A 13,661-nucleotide genomic window follows, 5' to 3' on the forward strand; every position below is an offset into this window, starting at 1 on the left:
CAACATAGTTTTCTTTTTGTTTGCAGTTTTATAGTTTTTTGTTAGATAATGGCAGACAGCAAACCAGTGTATGATTGCTGGTGTTGAAGAACACATCCAATGTTTTACTCTTATCAAAATTATGTTTTTACTGTTAATAGAGTTCATTTCTCATTTATTTCTTTAAGTTCTTTGTTAAGCCATGATCTAGATTGGAATCCAGAAAATTATATTACCTATTAATACAAAAAGATAGTATCTAGAATAACTAAAATCCCATGTTAATATATAAAATTGCTTGTTTAACTTCCACGAAGATTATTATTTGCATATACCTGAGCATCGGAAGTATAGCGCATAAACTTTTGTGAATGACATTCTGGTGAAGTTCTACCCAAGCATATAAACTTTAATAAGACTTTAATTAGGTTAAGGCGCTTTCAAAGTTCAGCATTATGATGTAGGAAATTGTTTAGTTCTTACAGTGTACATGTTGAATCCAGAGCAACGCATATTTCATTTCCGTTATCTCACATTATCTAAACACGATTAAAAATGAGAAAACACAGTAAATTCTCTTTTCGTACGGTCCTATTTCTCGATTAATTGGAACAATATCATAATTACATTGCATGGGATTTGACCGAAGTAAATGGGGCTATATTATAATTATATTATTCCTTGATTTGAGAAACTTTGAACTCAATTTTTTCAGATACGCCTCCGTGGGAAAATCAACGATCAGTAGGAACAGGAAAGACCCATCTTAAGCGGAATTTTGGTAAATTGTCACAAGAATGATGTTAAATAAGAAAGAACTAATATCAGTATATTCAAGGTTCGTCTTTTTTCGCATTACGTGTTACACAGAAATTTAAGTCTCTGCATTATATGTGTTACCGATGATTACGCTTTATATTATGATACCGACCGAGTACGAGGTCGTTCTGATTAAGAAATGCATGCCCATGGGCTACATGTGCGTTTGCACAAGGTGTTACATAAAAGCTTGGTGGCAGGTCATTCCAACACAGAAATGGCGGTGTAGCTATTCGATGTTTTGAACATTTCACAATTTTAAATCATTTGATTTGTAAAGAGCACTGATCTTCTATGTTTTACAGAGGCAGTAAAGTCGTGCTGAACAATCTGAAAAGATCGAAATTTAACGGCTTTGACTGAATGTACGAGGAAACTTCTTACGAAACCCGAAGAGGCTCGAAAGCTTAATTCAAAGTTCTTTTTGTAAACAATTTGTTGTTTAAATTATTTTTTTGTGAACATAATTGCTAGCAAACTTCACTTTTTTTCTTCTTCCTCTTTGCAGAGACAGGCGACGACGATCCCTATCTCAATGACTATTTACTCCCTCCAGGTACAACATAGTTTTCTTTTTGTTTGCATTTTTATAGTTTTTGGTTAGATAATGGCAGACAGCAAACCAGTGTGATGATTGCTGGTGCTGAAGAACACATCCAATGTTTTACTCTTATCAAAATTATGTTTTTACAGTTAATAGAGTTTATTTCTCATATATTTCTTGATGTTCTTTGATTCACCATTATGATAATAAAGCCATGATCTAGATTGCAATCCCTAAAAATATATTACCTATTCATCCAAAATGATAGTATCTATTATGACTAAAATCCCATGTAAATATATAAAATTGCTTGTTTAACTTCCACGAAGGTTATTATTTGCATATACCTTAGCACCGGAAGTATAGCGCATAAACTTTTGTAAATGACTTTCTGGTGAACTTCTACACAAGCATATAAACCTTGATCAGAAATTAATTACGTTAAGGCGCTTTCAAAGTTCAGCATTTTGATGTAGGAAATTGTTTAGGTCTTACAGTGTACATGTTGAATCCAGAGCAACGCATATTTCATTTCCGTTATCTCACATTATTTAAACACGATCAAAAATGAGAAAAACACAGTAAATTCTCTTTTCATACGGTCCTATTTCTCGATTAATTGGAACAATATCATAATTACATTGCATGGGATTTGATTGAAATAAATGGGGCTTTTTTATAATTAGATAATACCTTGATTTGAGAAACTTTGAACTGAAATGTTTCAGATACGCCTCCGTGGGAAAATCAACGATCAGTAGGAACAGGAAAGGCCGATCTCGAACGGAATTTAGGTAAGATATCAAAAGAATGATGTTAAATAAGAAAGAACTAATGTCAGTATCTTCAAGTTTCGTCTATTTTCGCATTACGTGTTACACTGAAATTTAAGTCTCTGCATTATATGTGTTACCGATGATTACGCTTTATATTATGATATCGACCTAGTACGAGGTCGTTCTGTTTAAGAAATGCATGCCCATGGGCTACATGTGCGTTTGCACAAGGTGTTACATAAAAGCTTGGTGGCAGGTCATTCCAACACAGAAAGGGCGGTGTAGCTATTCGATGTTTTGAACATTTCACAATTTTAAATCATTTGATTTGTAAATAGCACTGGTCTTCTATGTTTTACAGAGGCATTAAAGTCGTGCTGAACAATCTGAAAATATCAAAATTTAACGGCTCTGACTGAATGTACGAGGAGACTTCTTATGAAATTCGAAGAGGCTCGCAAGCTTAATTCAAAGTTCTTTTTGAAAACAATTTGTTGTTTAAATTATTTTTTGTGAACATAATTGCTAGCAAACATCACTTTTTTGCTTCTTCCTCTTTGCAGAGACAAGCGACGACGATCCCTATCTCAATGACTATTTACTCCCTCCAGGTACAACCTAGTTTTCTTTTTGTTTGCAGTGTTATAGTTTTTGGTTAGATAATGGCAGACAGCAAACCAGTGTGATGATTGCTGGTGCTGAAGAACACATCCAATGTTTTACTCTTATCAAAATTATGTTTTTACTGTTAATAAAGTTTATTTCTCATTTATTTCTTTATGTTCTTTGTTTCACCATAATTAAGCCATGATCTAGATTGGAATCCCTAAAATTATGTTACCTATTCATCCAAAAAGATAGTATCAATTATGACTAAAATACCATGAAAATATATAAAATTGCTTGTTTAACTTCCACGAAGGTTATTATTTGCATATACCTTACCACCGGAAGTATAGCGCATAAACTTTTGTAAATGACATTCTGGTGAACATCTACCCAAGCATATAAACCTTGATAAGAATTTAATTAAGTTAAGGCGCTTTCAAAGTTCAGCATTTTGATGTAGGAAATTGTATGAATCTTACAGTGTACATGTTGACAGAGCAACGCATATTTCATTTCCATTATCTCACATTATCTAAACACGATCAAAAATGAGAAAAACACAGTAAATTCTCTTTTCATACGTTCCTATTTCTCGATTAATTGGAACAATATCATAATTACATTGTATGGGATTTGACTGAAGTAAATGGGGCTATATTATATTTAGATTATAACTTGATTTGAGAAACTTTGAAATGAAATGTTTCAGATACGCCTCCGTGGGATAATCAACGATTAGTAGGAACAGGAAAGACCCATCTTAAACGAAATTTAGGTAAGTTGTCAAAAGAATGATGTTAAATAAGAAAGAACTAATATCAGTATCTTCAAGTTTCGTCTTTTTTCGCATTACGTATTTCACTGAAATTTAAGTATCTGCATTATATGTGTTACCGATGATTACGCTTTATATTATGATATCGACCGAGTACGAGGTCGTTCTGTTTAAGAAATGCATGCCCATGGGCAACATGTGCGTTTGCACAAGGTGTTACATAAAAGCTTGGTGGCAGGTCATTCCAACACAGAAAGGGCGGTGTAGCTGTTCGATGTATTGAACATTTCACAATTTAAAATCATTTGTAAAGAGCACTGGTCTTCTATGTTTTACAGAGGCATTAAGGTTGTGCTGAACAATCTGAAAAGATCGAAATTTAACGGCTCTGACTGAATGTACGAGGAGATTTCTTACGAAACCCGAAGAGGCTCGAAAGTTTAATTCAATGATCTTTTTGAGAACAATTTGTTGTTTAAATTCTTTTTCGTGAATATAATTGCTAGCAAACTTCACTTTTTTGCTTCTTCCTCTTTGCAGATACAAGCGACGACGATCCCTATCTCAATGACTATTTACTCCCTCCAGGTACATCATAGTTTTCTTTTTGTTTGCAGTTTTATAGGTTTTTGTTACATAATGGCAGGCAGCAAACCAGTGTGATGATTGCTGGTGCTGAAGAACACATCCAATGTTTTACTCTTATCAAAATTATGTTTTTACTGTTAATAGAGTTTATTTCCCATTTATTTCTTTATGTTCTTTGTTTCACCATAATTAAGCCATGATCTAGATTGCAATCCCTAAAATTATATTACCTATTCATCCAAAAAGATAGTATCTAGAATGACTAAAATCCATGTAAATATATAAAATTGCTTGTTTGTATTCCACGAAGGTTATTATTTGCATATACCTTACCACCGGAAGTATAGCGCATAAACTTTTGTAAATGACATTCTGGTGAACATCTACCCAAGCATATAAACCTTGATAAGAATTTAATTAAGTTAAGGCGCTTTCAAAGTTCAGCATTTTGATGTAGGAAATTGTATGAATCTTACAGTGTACATGTTGACAGAGCAACGCATATTTCATTTCCATTATCTCACATTATCTAAACACGATCAAAAATGAGAAAAACACAGTGAATTCTCTTTTCATATGGTCCTATTTCTCGATTAATTCGAACAATATCATAATTACATGACATTACATGGGATTTGACTGAAGTAAATGGGGCTATATTATATTTAGATTATACCTTGATTTGAAAAACATTGAATTGAAATATTCCAGATACGCCTCCGTGGGAAAATCAACGGTCAGTAGGAACAGGAAGTACCCATCTTAAACGGAATTTAGGTAAGTTGTCAAACGAATTATGTTAAATAAGAAAAAACTAATATCAGTATCTTCAAGTTTCGTCTATTTTCGCATTACGTGTTTCACTGAAATTTAAGTCTCTGCATTATATGTGTTACCGATGATTACGCTTTATATTATGATATCGACCTAGTACGAGGTCGTTCTGTTTAAGAAATGCATGCCCATGGGCTACATGTGCGTTTGCACAAGGTGTTACATAAAAGCTTGGTGGCAGGTCATTCCAACACAGAAAGGGCGGTGTAGCTGTTCGATGTATTGAACATTTCACAATTTAAAATCATTTGTAAAGAGCACTGGTCTTCTATGTTTTACAGAGGCATTAAAGTCGTACTGAACAATCTGAAAAGATCGAAATTTAACGGCTCTGACTGAATATACAAGGAGACTTCTTACGAAACCCTTAGAGGCTCGCAAGCTTAATTCAAAGCTCTTTTTGAAAACAATTTGTTGTTTAAATTATTTTTTGTGAATATAATTGCTAGCAAATTTCCTTTTTTTGTTTCTTTCTCTTTGCAGAGACAGGCGACGACGATCCCTATCTCAATGACTATTTACTCCCTCCAGGTACAACATAGTTTTCTTTTTGTTTGCATTTTTATAGTTTTTGGTTAGATAATGGCAGACAGCAAACCAGTGTGATGATTGCTGGTGCTTAAGAAAACATCCAACATTTTACTTTTATCAAAATTATGTTTTTACTGTTAATAGAGTTTATTTCTCATTTATTTCTTTAAGTTCTTTGTTTCACCATGATTAAACCATGATATAGATTGGAATCCCTAAAATAATATTACCTATTCATCCAAAAAGATAGTATCTAGAATGACTAAAATCCCATGTAAATATATAAAATTGCTTGTTTAACTTTCACGAAGGTTATTATTTGCATATTCCTTAGCACCGGAAGTATAGCGCATAAACTTTTGTAAATGACATTCTGGTGAACTTCTACACAAGCATAACAACCTTGATAAGAATTTAATTAAGTTAAGGTGCTTTCAAAGTTCAGCATTTTGATGTAGGAAATTGTTTAGGTCTTACAGTGTACATGTTGAATCCAGAGCAACGCATATTTCATTTCCGTTATCTCACATTATTTAAACACGATCAAAAATTTGAAAAACAGAGTATCTTTTCATACGGTCCAAATTCTCGATTCATTGGAGCAATATCATTGTAACATTGCATGGGATTTGATTAAAGTAAATGGGGCTTTTTTATATTTAGATAAAACCTTGATTTGAGAAACTTTGAACTGAAATGTTTCAGATACGCCTCCGTGGGAAAATCAACGATCAGTAGGAACAGGAAAGGCCGATCTCAAACGGAAATTAGGTAAGTTGTCAAAAGAATTATGTTAAATAAGAACGAACTAATATCAGTATCTTCAAGTTTCGTCTATTTTCGCATTACGTGTTACACTGAAATTTAAATCTCTGCATTATATGTGTTACCGATGATTACGCTTTATATTATCATATCGACGGAGTACGAGGTCGTTCTGTTTAAGAAATGCATGCCCATGGGCTACATGTGCGTTTGCACAAGGTGTTACATAAAAGCTTGGTGGCAGGTCATTCCAACACAGAAAGGGCGGTGTAGCTATTCGATGTTTTGAACATTTCACAATTTTAAATCATTTGATTTGTAAAGAGCACTGGTCTTCTACGTTTTACAGAGGCATTAAAGTCGTGCTGAACAATCTGAAAAGATCGCAATTTAACGGCTCTGACTGAATGTACGAGGAGACTTCTTACGAAACCCGAAGAGGCTCGCAAGCTTAATTCAAAGTTCTTTTTGTAAACAATTTGTTGTTTTAATTATTTTTTGTGAACATAATTGCTTGCAAACTTCACTTTTTTGCTTCTTCCTCTTTGCAGAGACAGGCGACGACGATACCTATCTGAATGACTATTTACTCCCTCCAGGTACAACATAGTTTTCTTTTTGTTTGCATTTTTATAGTTTTTGGTTAGATAATGATAGACAGCAAACCAGTGTGATGACTGCTGATGCTGAAGAACACATCCAATGTTTTACTCTTATCAAAATTATGTTTTTACTGTTAATAGATTTTATTTCTCATTTATTTCTTTAAGTTCTTTGTTTCACCATGATTAAACCATGATATAGATTGGAATCCCTAAAATAATATTACCTATTCATCCAAAAAGATAGTATCTAGAATGACTAAAATCCCATGTAAATATATAAAATTGCTTGTTTAACTTCCACGAAGGTTATTATTTGCATATACCTTAGCACCGGAAGTATAGCGCATAATCCTTTGTAAATGACTTTCTGGTGAACTTCTATACAAGCATATGGACCTTGATAAGAATTTAATTAAGTTAAGGCGCTTTCAAAGTTCAGCATTTTGATGTAGGAAATTGTTTAGGTCTTACAGTGTACATGTTGAATCCAGAGCAACGCATATTTCATTTCCGTTATCTCACATTATTTAAACACGATCAAAAATGAGAAAAACACAGTAAATTCTCTTTTCATACGGTCCTATTTCTCGATTAATTGGAACAATATCATAATTACATTGCATGGGATTTGATTGAAGTAAATGGGGCTTTTTTATAATTAGATAATACCTTGATTTGAGAAACTTTGAACTGAAATGTTTCAGATACGCCTCCGTGGGAAAATCAACGATCAGTAGGAACAGGAAAGGCCGATCTCGAACGGAATTTAGGTAAGTTGTCAAAAGAAAGATGTTAAATAAGAAAGAACTAATATCAGTATCTTCAAGTTTCGTCTATTTTCGCATTACGTGTTACACTGAAATTTAAGTCTCTGCATTATATGTGTTACCGATAATTACGCTTTATATCATGATATCGACCGACTACGAGGTCGTTCTGTTTAAGAAACGCATGCCCATGGGCTACATGTGCGTTTACACAAGGTGTTATATAAAAGCTTGGTGGCAGGTCATTCCAACACAGAAAGGGAGGTGTAGCTATTCGATATTTTGAACATTTCACAATTTTAAATCATTTGATTTGTAAAGAGCACTGGTCTTCTATGTTTTACAGAGGCATTAAAGTCGTGCTGAACAATCTGAAAAGATCGAAATTTAACGGCTCTGACTGAATGTACGAGGAGACTTCTTACGAAACCCTTAGAGGCTCGCAAGTTAAATTAAAAGTTCTTTTTGAAAACAATTTGTTGTTTAAAATTTTTTTGTGAACATATTTGCTAGCAAACTTCACTTTTTTTCTTCTTCCTCTTTGCAGAGAAAAGCGACGACGATCCCTATCTCAATGACTATTTACTCCCTCCAGGTACAACCTAGTTTTATTTTTGTTTGCAGTTTTATAGTTTTTGGTTAGATAATGGCAGACAGCAAACCAGTGTGATGATTGCTGATGCTGAAGAACACATCCAATGTTTTACTCTTATCAAAATTATGTTTTTACTGTTAATAGAGTTTATTTCTCATTTATTTCTTTATGTTCTTTGTTTCACCATAATTAAGCCATGATCTAGATTGGAATCCCTAAAATTATGTTACCTATTCATCCAAAAAGATAGTATCTATTATGACTAAAATACCATGTAAATATATAAAATTGCTTGTTTAACTTCCACGAAGGTTATTATTTGCATATACTTTAGCACCGGAAGTATAGCGCATAAACTTTTGTAAATGACATTCTGGTGAACATCTACCCAAGCATATAAACCTTGATAAGAATTTAATTAAGTTAAGGCGCTATCAAAGTTCAGCTTTTTGATGTAGGAAATTGTTTAGGTCTTACAGTGTACATGTTGAATCCAGAGCAACGCATATTTCATTTCCGTTACCTCACATTATTTAAACACGATCAAAAATGAGAAAAACACAATAAATTCTCTTTTCATACGGTCCTATTTCTCGATTAATTGGAACAATATCTTAATGACATTACATGGGATTTGACTGAAGTAAATGGGGCTATATTATAATTAGATTATACCTTGATTTGAGAAACTTTCAAATGAAATGTTTCAGATACGCCTCCGTGGGAAAATCAACGATCAGTAGGAACAGGAAAGACCCATCTTAAACGGAATTTAGGTAAGTTGTCAAAAGATTAATGTTAAATAAGAAAGAACTAATATCAGTATCTTCAAGTTTCGTCTTTTTTCGCATTACGTGTTCCACTGAAATTTAAGTCTCTGCATTATATGTGCTACCGATGATTACGCTTTATATTATGATATCGACCGAGTACGAGGTCGTTCTGTTTAAGAAATGCATGCCCATGGGCTACATGTGCTTTTGCACAAGGTGTTACATAAAAGCTTGGTGCCAGGTCATTCCAACACAGAACGGGCGGTGTAGCTGTTTGATTTATTGAACATTTCACAATTTTAAATCAATTGTAAAGAGCACTGGTCTTCTTTGTTTTACAGAGGCATTAAAGTCGTACTGAACAATCTGAAAATATCGGAATTTAACGGCTCTGACTGAATGTACAAGGAGACTTCTTACGAAACCCTTAGAGGCTCGCAAGCTTAATTCAAAGCTCTTTTTGAAAACAATTTGTTGTTTAAATTATTTTTTGTGAATATAATTGCTAGCAAATTTCCCTTTTTTGCTTCTTTCTCTCTGCAGAGACAGACGACGACGATCCCTATCTCAATGACTATTTACTCCCTCCAGGTACAACATAGTTTTCTTTTTGTTTGCAGTTTTATAGTTTTTGGTTAGATAATGGCAGACAGCAAACCAGTGTGATGATTGCTGGTGCTGAAGAACACATCCAACATTTCACTCTTATCAAAATTATGTTTTTACTGTTAATAGATTTTATTTCTCATTTATTTCTTTAAGTTCTTTGTTTCACCATAATTAAGCCATGATCTAGATTGGAATCCCTAAAATAATATTACCTATTCATCCAAAAAGATAGTACCTTGAGTGACTAAAATCCCATGTAGATATATAAAATTGCTTGTTTAACTTCCACGAAGGTTATTATTTACATATACCTTAGCACCGAAAGTATAGCGCATAATCCTTTGTAAATGATACTGTGGTGAACTTCTACCCAAGCATACAAACTTTGATAAGACTTTAATAAAGTTAATAAGGGGCTTTCAAAGTTCAGCATTTTGATGTAGGAAATTGTTTTGGGCTAACAGTGTACATGTTGAATCCAGAGCAACGCATATTTCATTTCCGTTATCTCACATTATTTAAACACGATCAAAAATGAGAAAAACACAATAAATTCTCTTTTCATACGGTCCTATTTCTCGATTAATTGGAATAATATCTTAATGACATTACATGGGATTTGACTGAAGTAAATGGGGCTATATTATAATTAGATTATACCTTGATTTGAGAAACTTTCAAATGAAATGTTTCAGATACGCCTCCGGTGGTAAATCAACGATCAGTAGGAACAGGAAAGACCCATCTTAAACGGAATTTAGGTAAGTTGTCAAAAGAATGATGTTAAATAAGAAAGAACTAATATCAGTATCTTCAAGTTTCGTCTTTTTTCGCATTACGTGTTTCACTGAAATTTAAGTCTCTGCATTATATGTGTTACCGATGATTACGCTTTATATTATGATATCGACCGAGTACGAGGTCGTTCTGTTTAAGAAATGCATGCCCATGGGCTACATGTGCGTTTGCACAAGGTGTTACATAAAAGCTTGGTGGCAGGTCATTCCAACACAGAAAGGGCGGTGTAGCTGTTCGATGTATTGAACATTTCACAATTTTAAATCATTTGTAAAGAGCACGGGTCTTCTATGTTTTACAGAGGCATTAAGGTCGTGCTGAACAATATGAAAAGATCGAAATTTAACGGCTCTGACTGAATGTACGAAGAGACTTCTTACGAAACCCGAAGTAGCTTGCAAGCTTAAATCAAAGCTCTTTTTGAAAACAATTTGTTGTTTAAATTATTTTTTGTGAACATAATTGCTTGCAAATTTCACTTTTTTGCTTCTTCCTCTTTGCAGAGACAGGCGACGACGATCCCTATCTCAATGACTATTTACTCCCTCCAGGTACAACATAGTTTTCTTTTTGTTTGCAGTTTTATAGTTTTTGGTTAGATAATGGCAGACAGCAAACCAGTGTGATGATTGCTGGTGCTGAATAACACATCCAATGTTTTACTCTTATCAAAATTATGTTTTTACTGTTAATAGAGTTTATTTCTCATTTATTTCTTTAAGTTCTTTGTTTCACCATAATTAAGCCATGATCTAGATTGGAATCCCTAAAATAATATTACCTATTCATCCAAAAAGATAGTATCTAGAATGACTAAAATCCCATGTAAATATATAAAATTGCTTGTTTAACTTCCACGAAGGTTATTATTTGCATATACTTTAGCACCGAAAGTATAGCGCAAAAACCTTTGTAAATGACACTCTGGTGGACCTCTACCCAAGCATATAAACTTTGATAAGACTTTAATAAAGTTAATAAGGGGCTTTCAAAGTTCAGCATTTTAATGTAGGAATTTGTTTAGGTCTTACAGTGTACATGTTGAATCCAGATCAACGCATATTTCATTTCCGTTACCTCACATTATTTAAACACGATCAAAAATGAGAAAAACACAGTAAATTCTCTGTTCATACGGTCCTATTTCTCGATTAATTGGAACTATATCATATTTACATGGCATGGGATTTGACTGACGTAAATGGGGCTATATTATAATTAGATTATACCTTGATTTGAGAAACTTTGAACTGAAATGTTTCAGATACGCCTCCGTGGGAAAATCAACGATCAGTAGGAACAGGAAAGACCCATCTTAAACGGAATTTAGGTAAGTTGTCAAAGGAATGATGTTAAATAAGCAAGTCTGGGGCCAAAAAAGGGCCCCGTTGTTGCTTAGTAAAAACCCTTTAAAATTTAAGTAATTATTTGTATACATACCCTGTTAATTTTTCTTCCCTCAAAAAAGGTAAATATACACAAGGAATTGATAGTAATTGTGTCATAGTGCGACATTTAGCGTTGGTGTTGCGACATATAACGGTGGGCAAATTTTTGCGACATTTAACGTTAAAGGTGCGACATTTAGCGGCAGACGATTTTGCGACATTTAGCGGTGGTTGCGACATTTAATGTCAACCTTGCGACATATAACACAGTGCTAAAAAATTTCTGGTAAAAGTGTATTTCATTGATTTGTCAAATGATTTTCTTATGATTTTTTATGTCAGAAAAATGCAAGAAAAAAAGGGGGATAGGGGAAAATTTATGACAATACTGCAAAAACGAAGTCGGTGACCCCCTATTTTTGTTTGCTCATTTTACAGTAAAATAAATTTGTAAGATATTATTAGTTTCGACGTCATTTGCGTAAAAAGTGTGCATTTGACCTTTTCAATAATAACTGTACATCGGGTGAAGATCAACTTTTGCTGTTATTTACGTATGTTATCAACGATGCAACTTGTTTTTGAAAATCCCGCTCATTACACCTTCTTCATCTTAATTGAGTCTTTCTGGCAGTATCCAGAATTGATTTTCAAAATCTTAGTACATGCTTTCAAGTATCCAAATTTTATTTCTTTTATATGTCGAGCAAAACAATGTTATCTCCCGCTTTTAAATGGCACGGTATCTGTTTCTGCCTGCTCCAGTTTTGTGCGTGTACACAGGGATATTCTTGAGAGGCATTTTACGCGTTCATGTGTTTGCTGCGACGTCCTTTTACGACATTTCCGTATTTTGTTGTTTTGACGTTACATCATTGTATTATTTAAGAAATTAAATGATTTTTTTTCGGTGTTCATGCGAAATGAACGACAGAATAGGATCGGCAAATCCATTATTATTATTATTATTATTATATACCACATTTATATAGCACTCTTTTCATATAAAAATACGTTCAAAAGTGCTTTACATAAAAACATTTATATAATGTTCAATAAAAAATGGGAATTGAACTATTATAGAAGAAATTAAAATTACATTACGGTAATAAGATACCAAGCATTTTAAATTGGAAGGTAGGCAGATCAAAACATGAAACAAAATACAATATCATAAAACATTAACTGACCTATCAAAGACACAGGTCAGAGCAGAATAGAACAGAAGATATCTTACATTTTGAACAGACAGAATTAAACGGTATGATTGTCTGCGACATGCATCACAGCAATGCAAACCGTCCCGGATGATTGGGCCAATCCCTACCTAAACGGTCCGGAGAACATCCACGATACATCCCACAGAAAAAAACACCGCCAATATTATTCTGTCACACTGGAGTTCTTAATTAAAGTAATTAATTGGCCGGCAAAGTACCTACATTATAAATCAGGTAATCAGTGAGATGTTAGTTGCCAAAGAATTGTATGAAATAATGCGTCTTTAGCGCTTTTTTGAAACTTTGCACGGTCTTGCACTCTCTTATGCCAGATGGGAGGGCATTCCATAACCTCGCAGCAGCTGTCTGAAAGCTCCTGTCACCAAATCGCATTGTTCGACATTTGGGCACCACTAGTTTTAATGCATTATTCTGCGATCTCAGATTTCTGGATGTGTATATATTTCTAGCATGTTCGCTACATAAGCTGGTGATTGATCTTTGAGTGCCTTATATGTATGTGTTATAATTTTTGTATTCTACCCTACATTGCACAGGAAGCCAATGGAGTTCACGCAGAACAGCGTTATATGGTCGTATCTGGATGTTCTGGTTACGATTCTAGCTGCCGTGTTTGGACATATTGCAGTTTGTTCATTGACCGTTTTGGAATTCATATAGAAGAG

The 13,661-nt window shown here is 33.8% G+C and overlaps 2 protein-coding genes across 37 annotated transcripts in view; one reads left to right on the forward strand and one right to left on the reverse strand.

Moving 5' to 3' along the window:
• Positions 1–13,661, reverse strand: part of LOC123535799 (uncharacterized) — a 401,923-nt gene that overhangs the window by 127,932 nt on the left and 260,330 nt on the right. The gene's annotated exons all lie outside the window — the stretch shown is intronic.
• Positions 1–13,661, forward strand: part of LOC123536539 (cell surface glycoprotein 1-like) — a 353,687-nt gene that overhangs the window by 10,790 nt on the left and 329,236 nt on the right. For 6 of the 36 annotated variants that reach the window (XM_053527913.1, XM_053527916.1, XM_053527929.1 and 3 more), the window contains 14 exons: positions 695–760; positions 1,307–1,354; positions 2,071–2,136; positions 2,682–2,729; positions 3,437–3,502; positions 4,043–4,090; positions 4,802–4,867; positions 5,408–5,455; positions 6,161–6,226; positions 6,772–6,819; positions 7,530–7,595; positions 8,140–8,187; positions 8,898–8,963; positions 10,871–10,918. In XM_053527913.1, the coding sequence (XP_053383888.1) occupies positions 695–760; positions 1,307–1,354; positions 2,071–2,136; positions 2,682–2,729; positions 3,437–3,502; positions 4,043–4,090; positions 4,802–4,867; positions 5,408–5,455; positions 6,161–6,226; positions 6,772–6,819; positions 7,530–7,595; positions 8,140–8,187; positions 8,898–8,963; positions 10,871–10,918 (798 nt within the window). The remainder of the gene's footprint in view (positions 1–694; positions 761–1,306; positions 1,355–2,070; positions 2,137–2,681; positions 2,730–3,436; positions 3,503–4,042; positions 4,091–4,801; positions 4,868–5,407; positions 5,456–6,160; positions 6,227–6,771; positions 6,820–7,529; positions 7,596–8,139; positions 8,188–8,897; positions 8,964–10,870; positions 10,919–13,661) is intronic. The other 30 variants (XM_053527926.1, XM_053527944.1, XM_053527914.1 and 27 more) reach the window with 29 other exon arrangements.

The sequence above is a fragment of the Mercenaria mercenaria genome, chromosome 17 (genome assembly GCF_021730395.1).
Source record: "Mercenaria mercenaria strain notata chromosome 17, MADL_Memer_1, whole genome shotgun sequence".
In the NCBI taxonomy this organism is placed as follows: domain Eukaryota; kingdom Metazoa; phylum Mollusca; class Bivalvia; order Venerida; family Veneridae; genus Mercenaria; species Mercenaria mercenaria.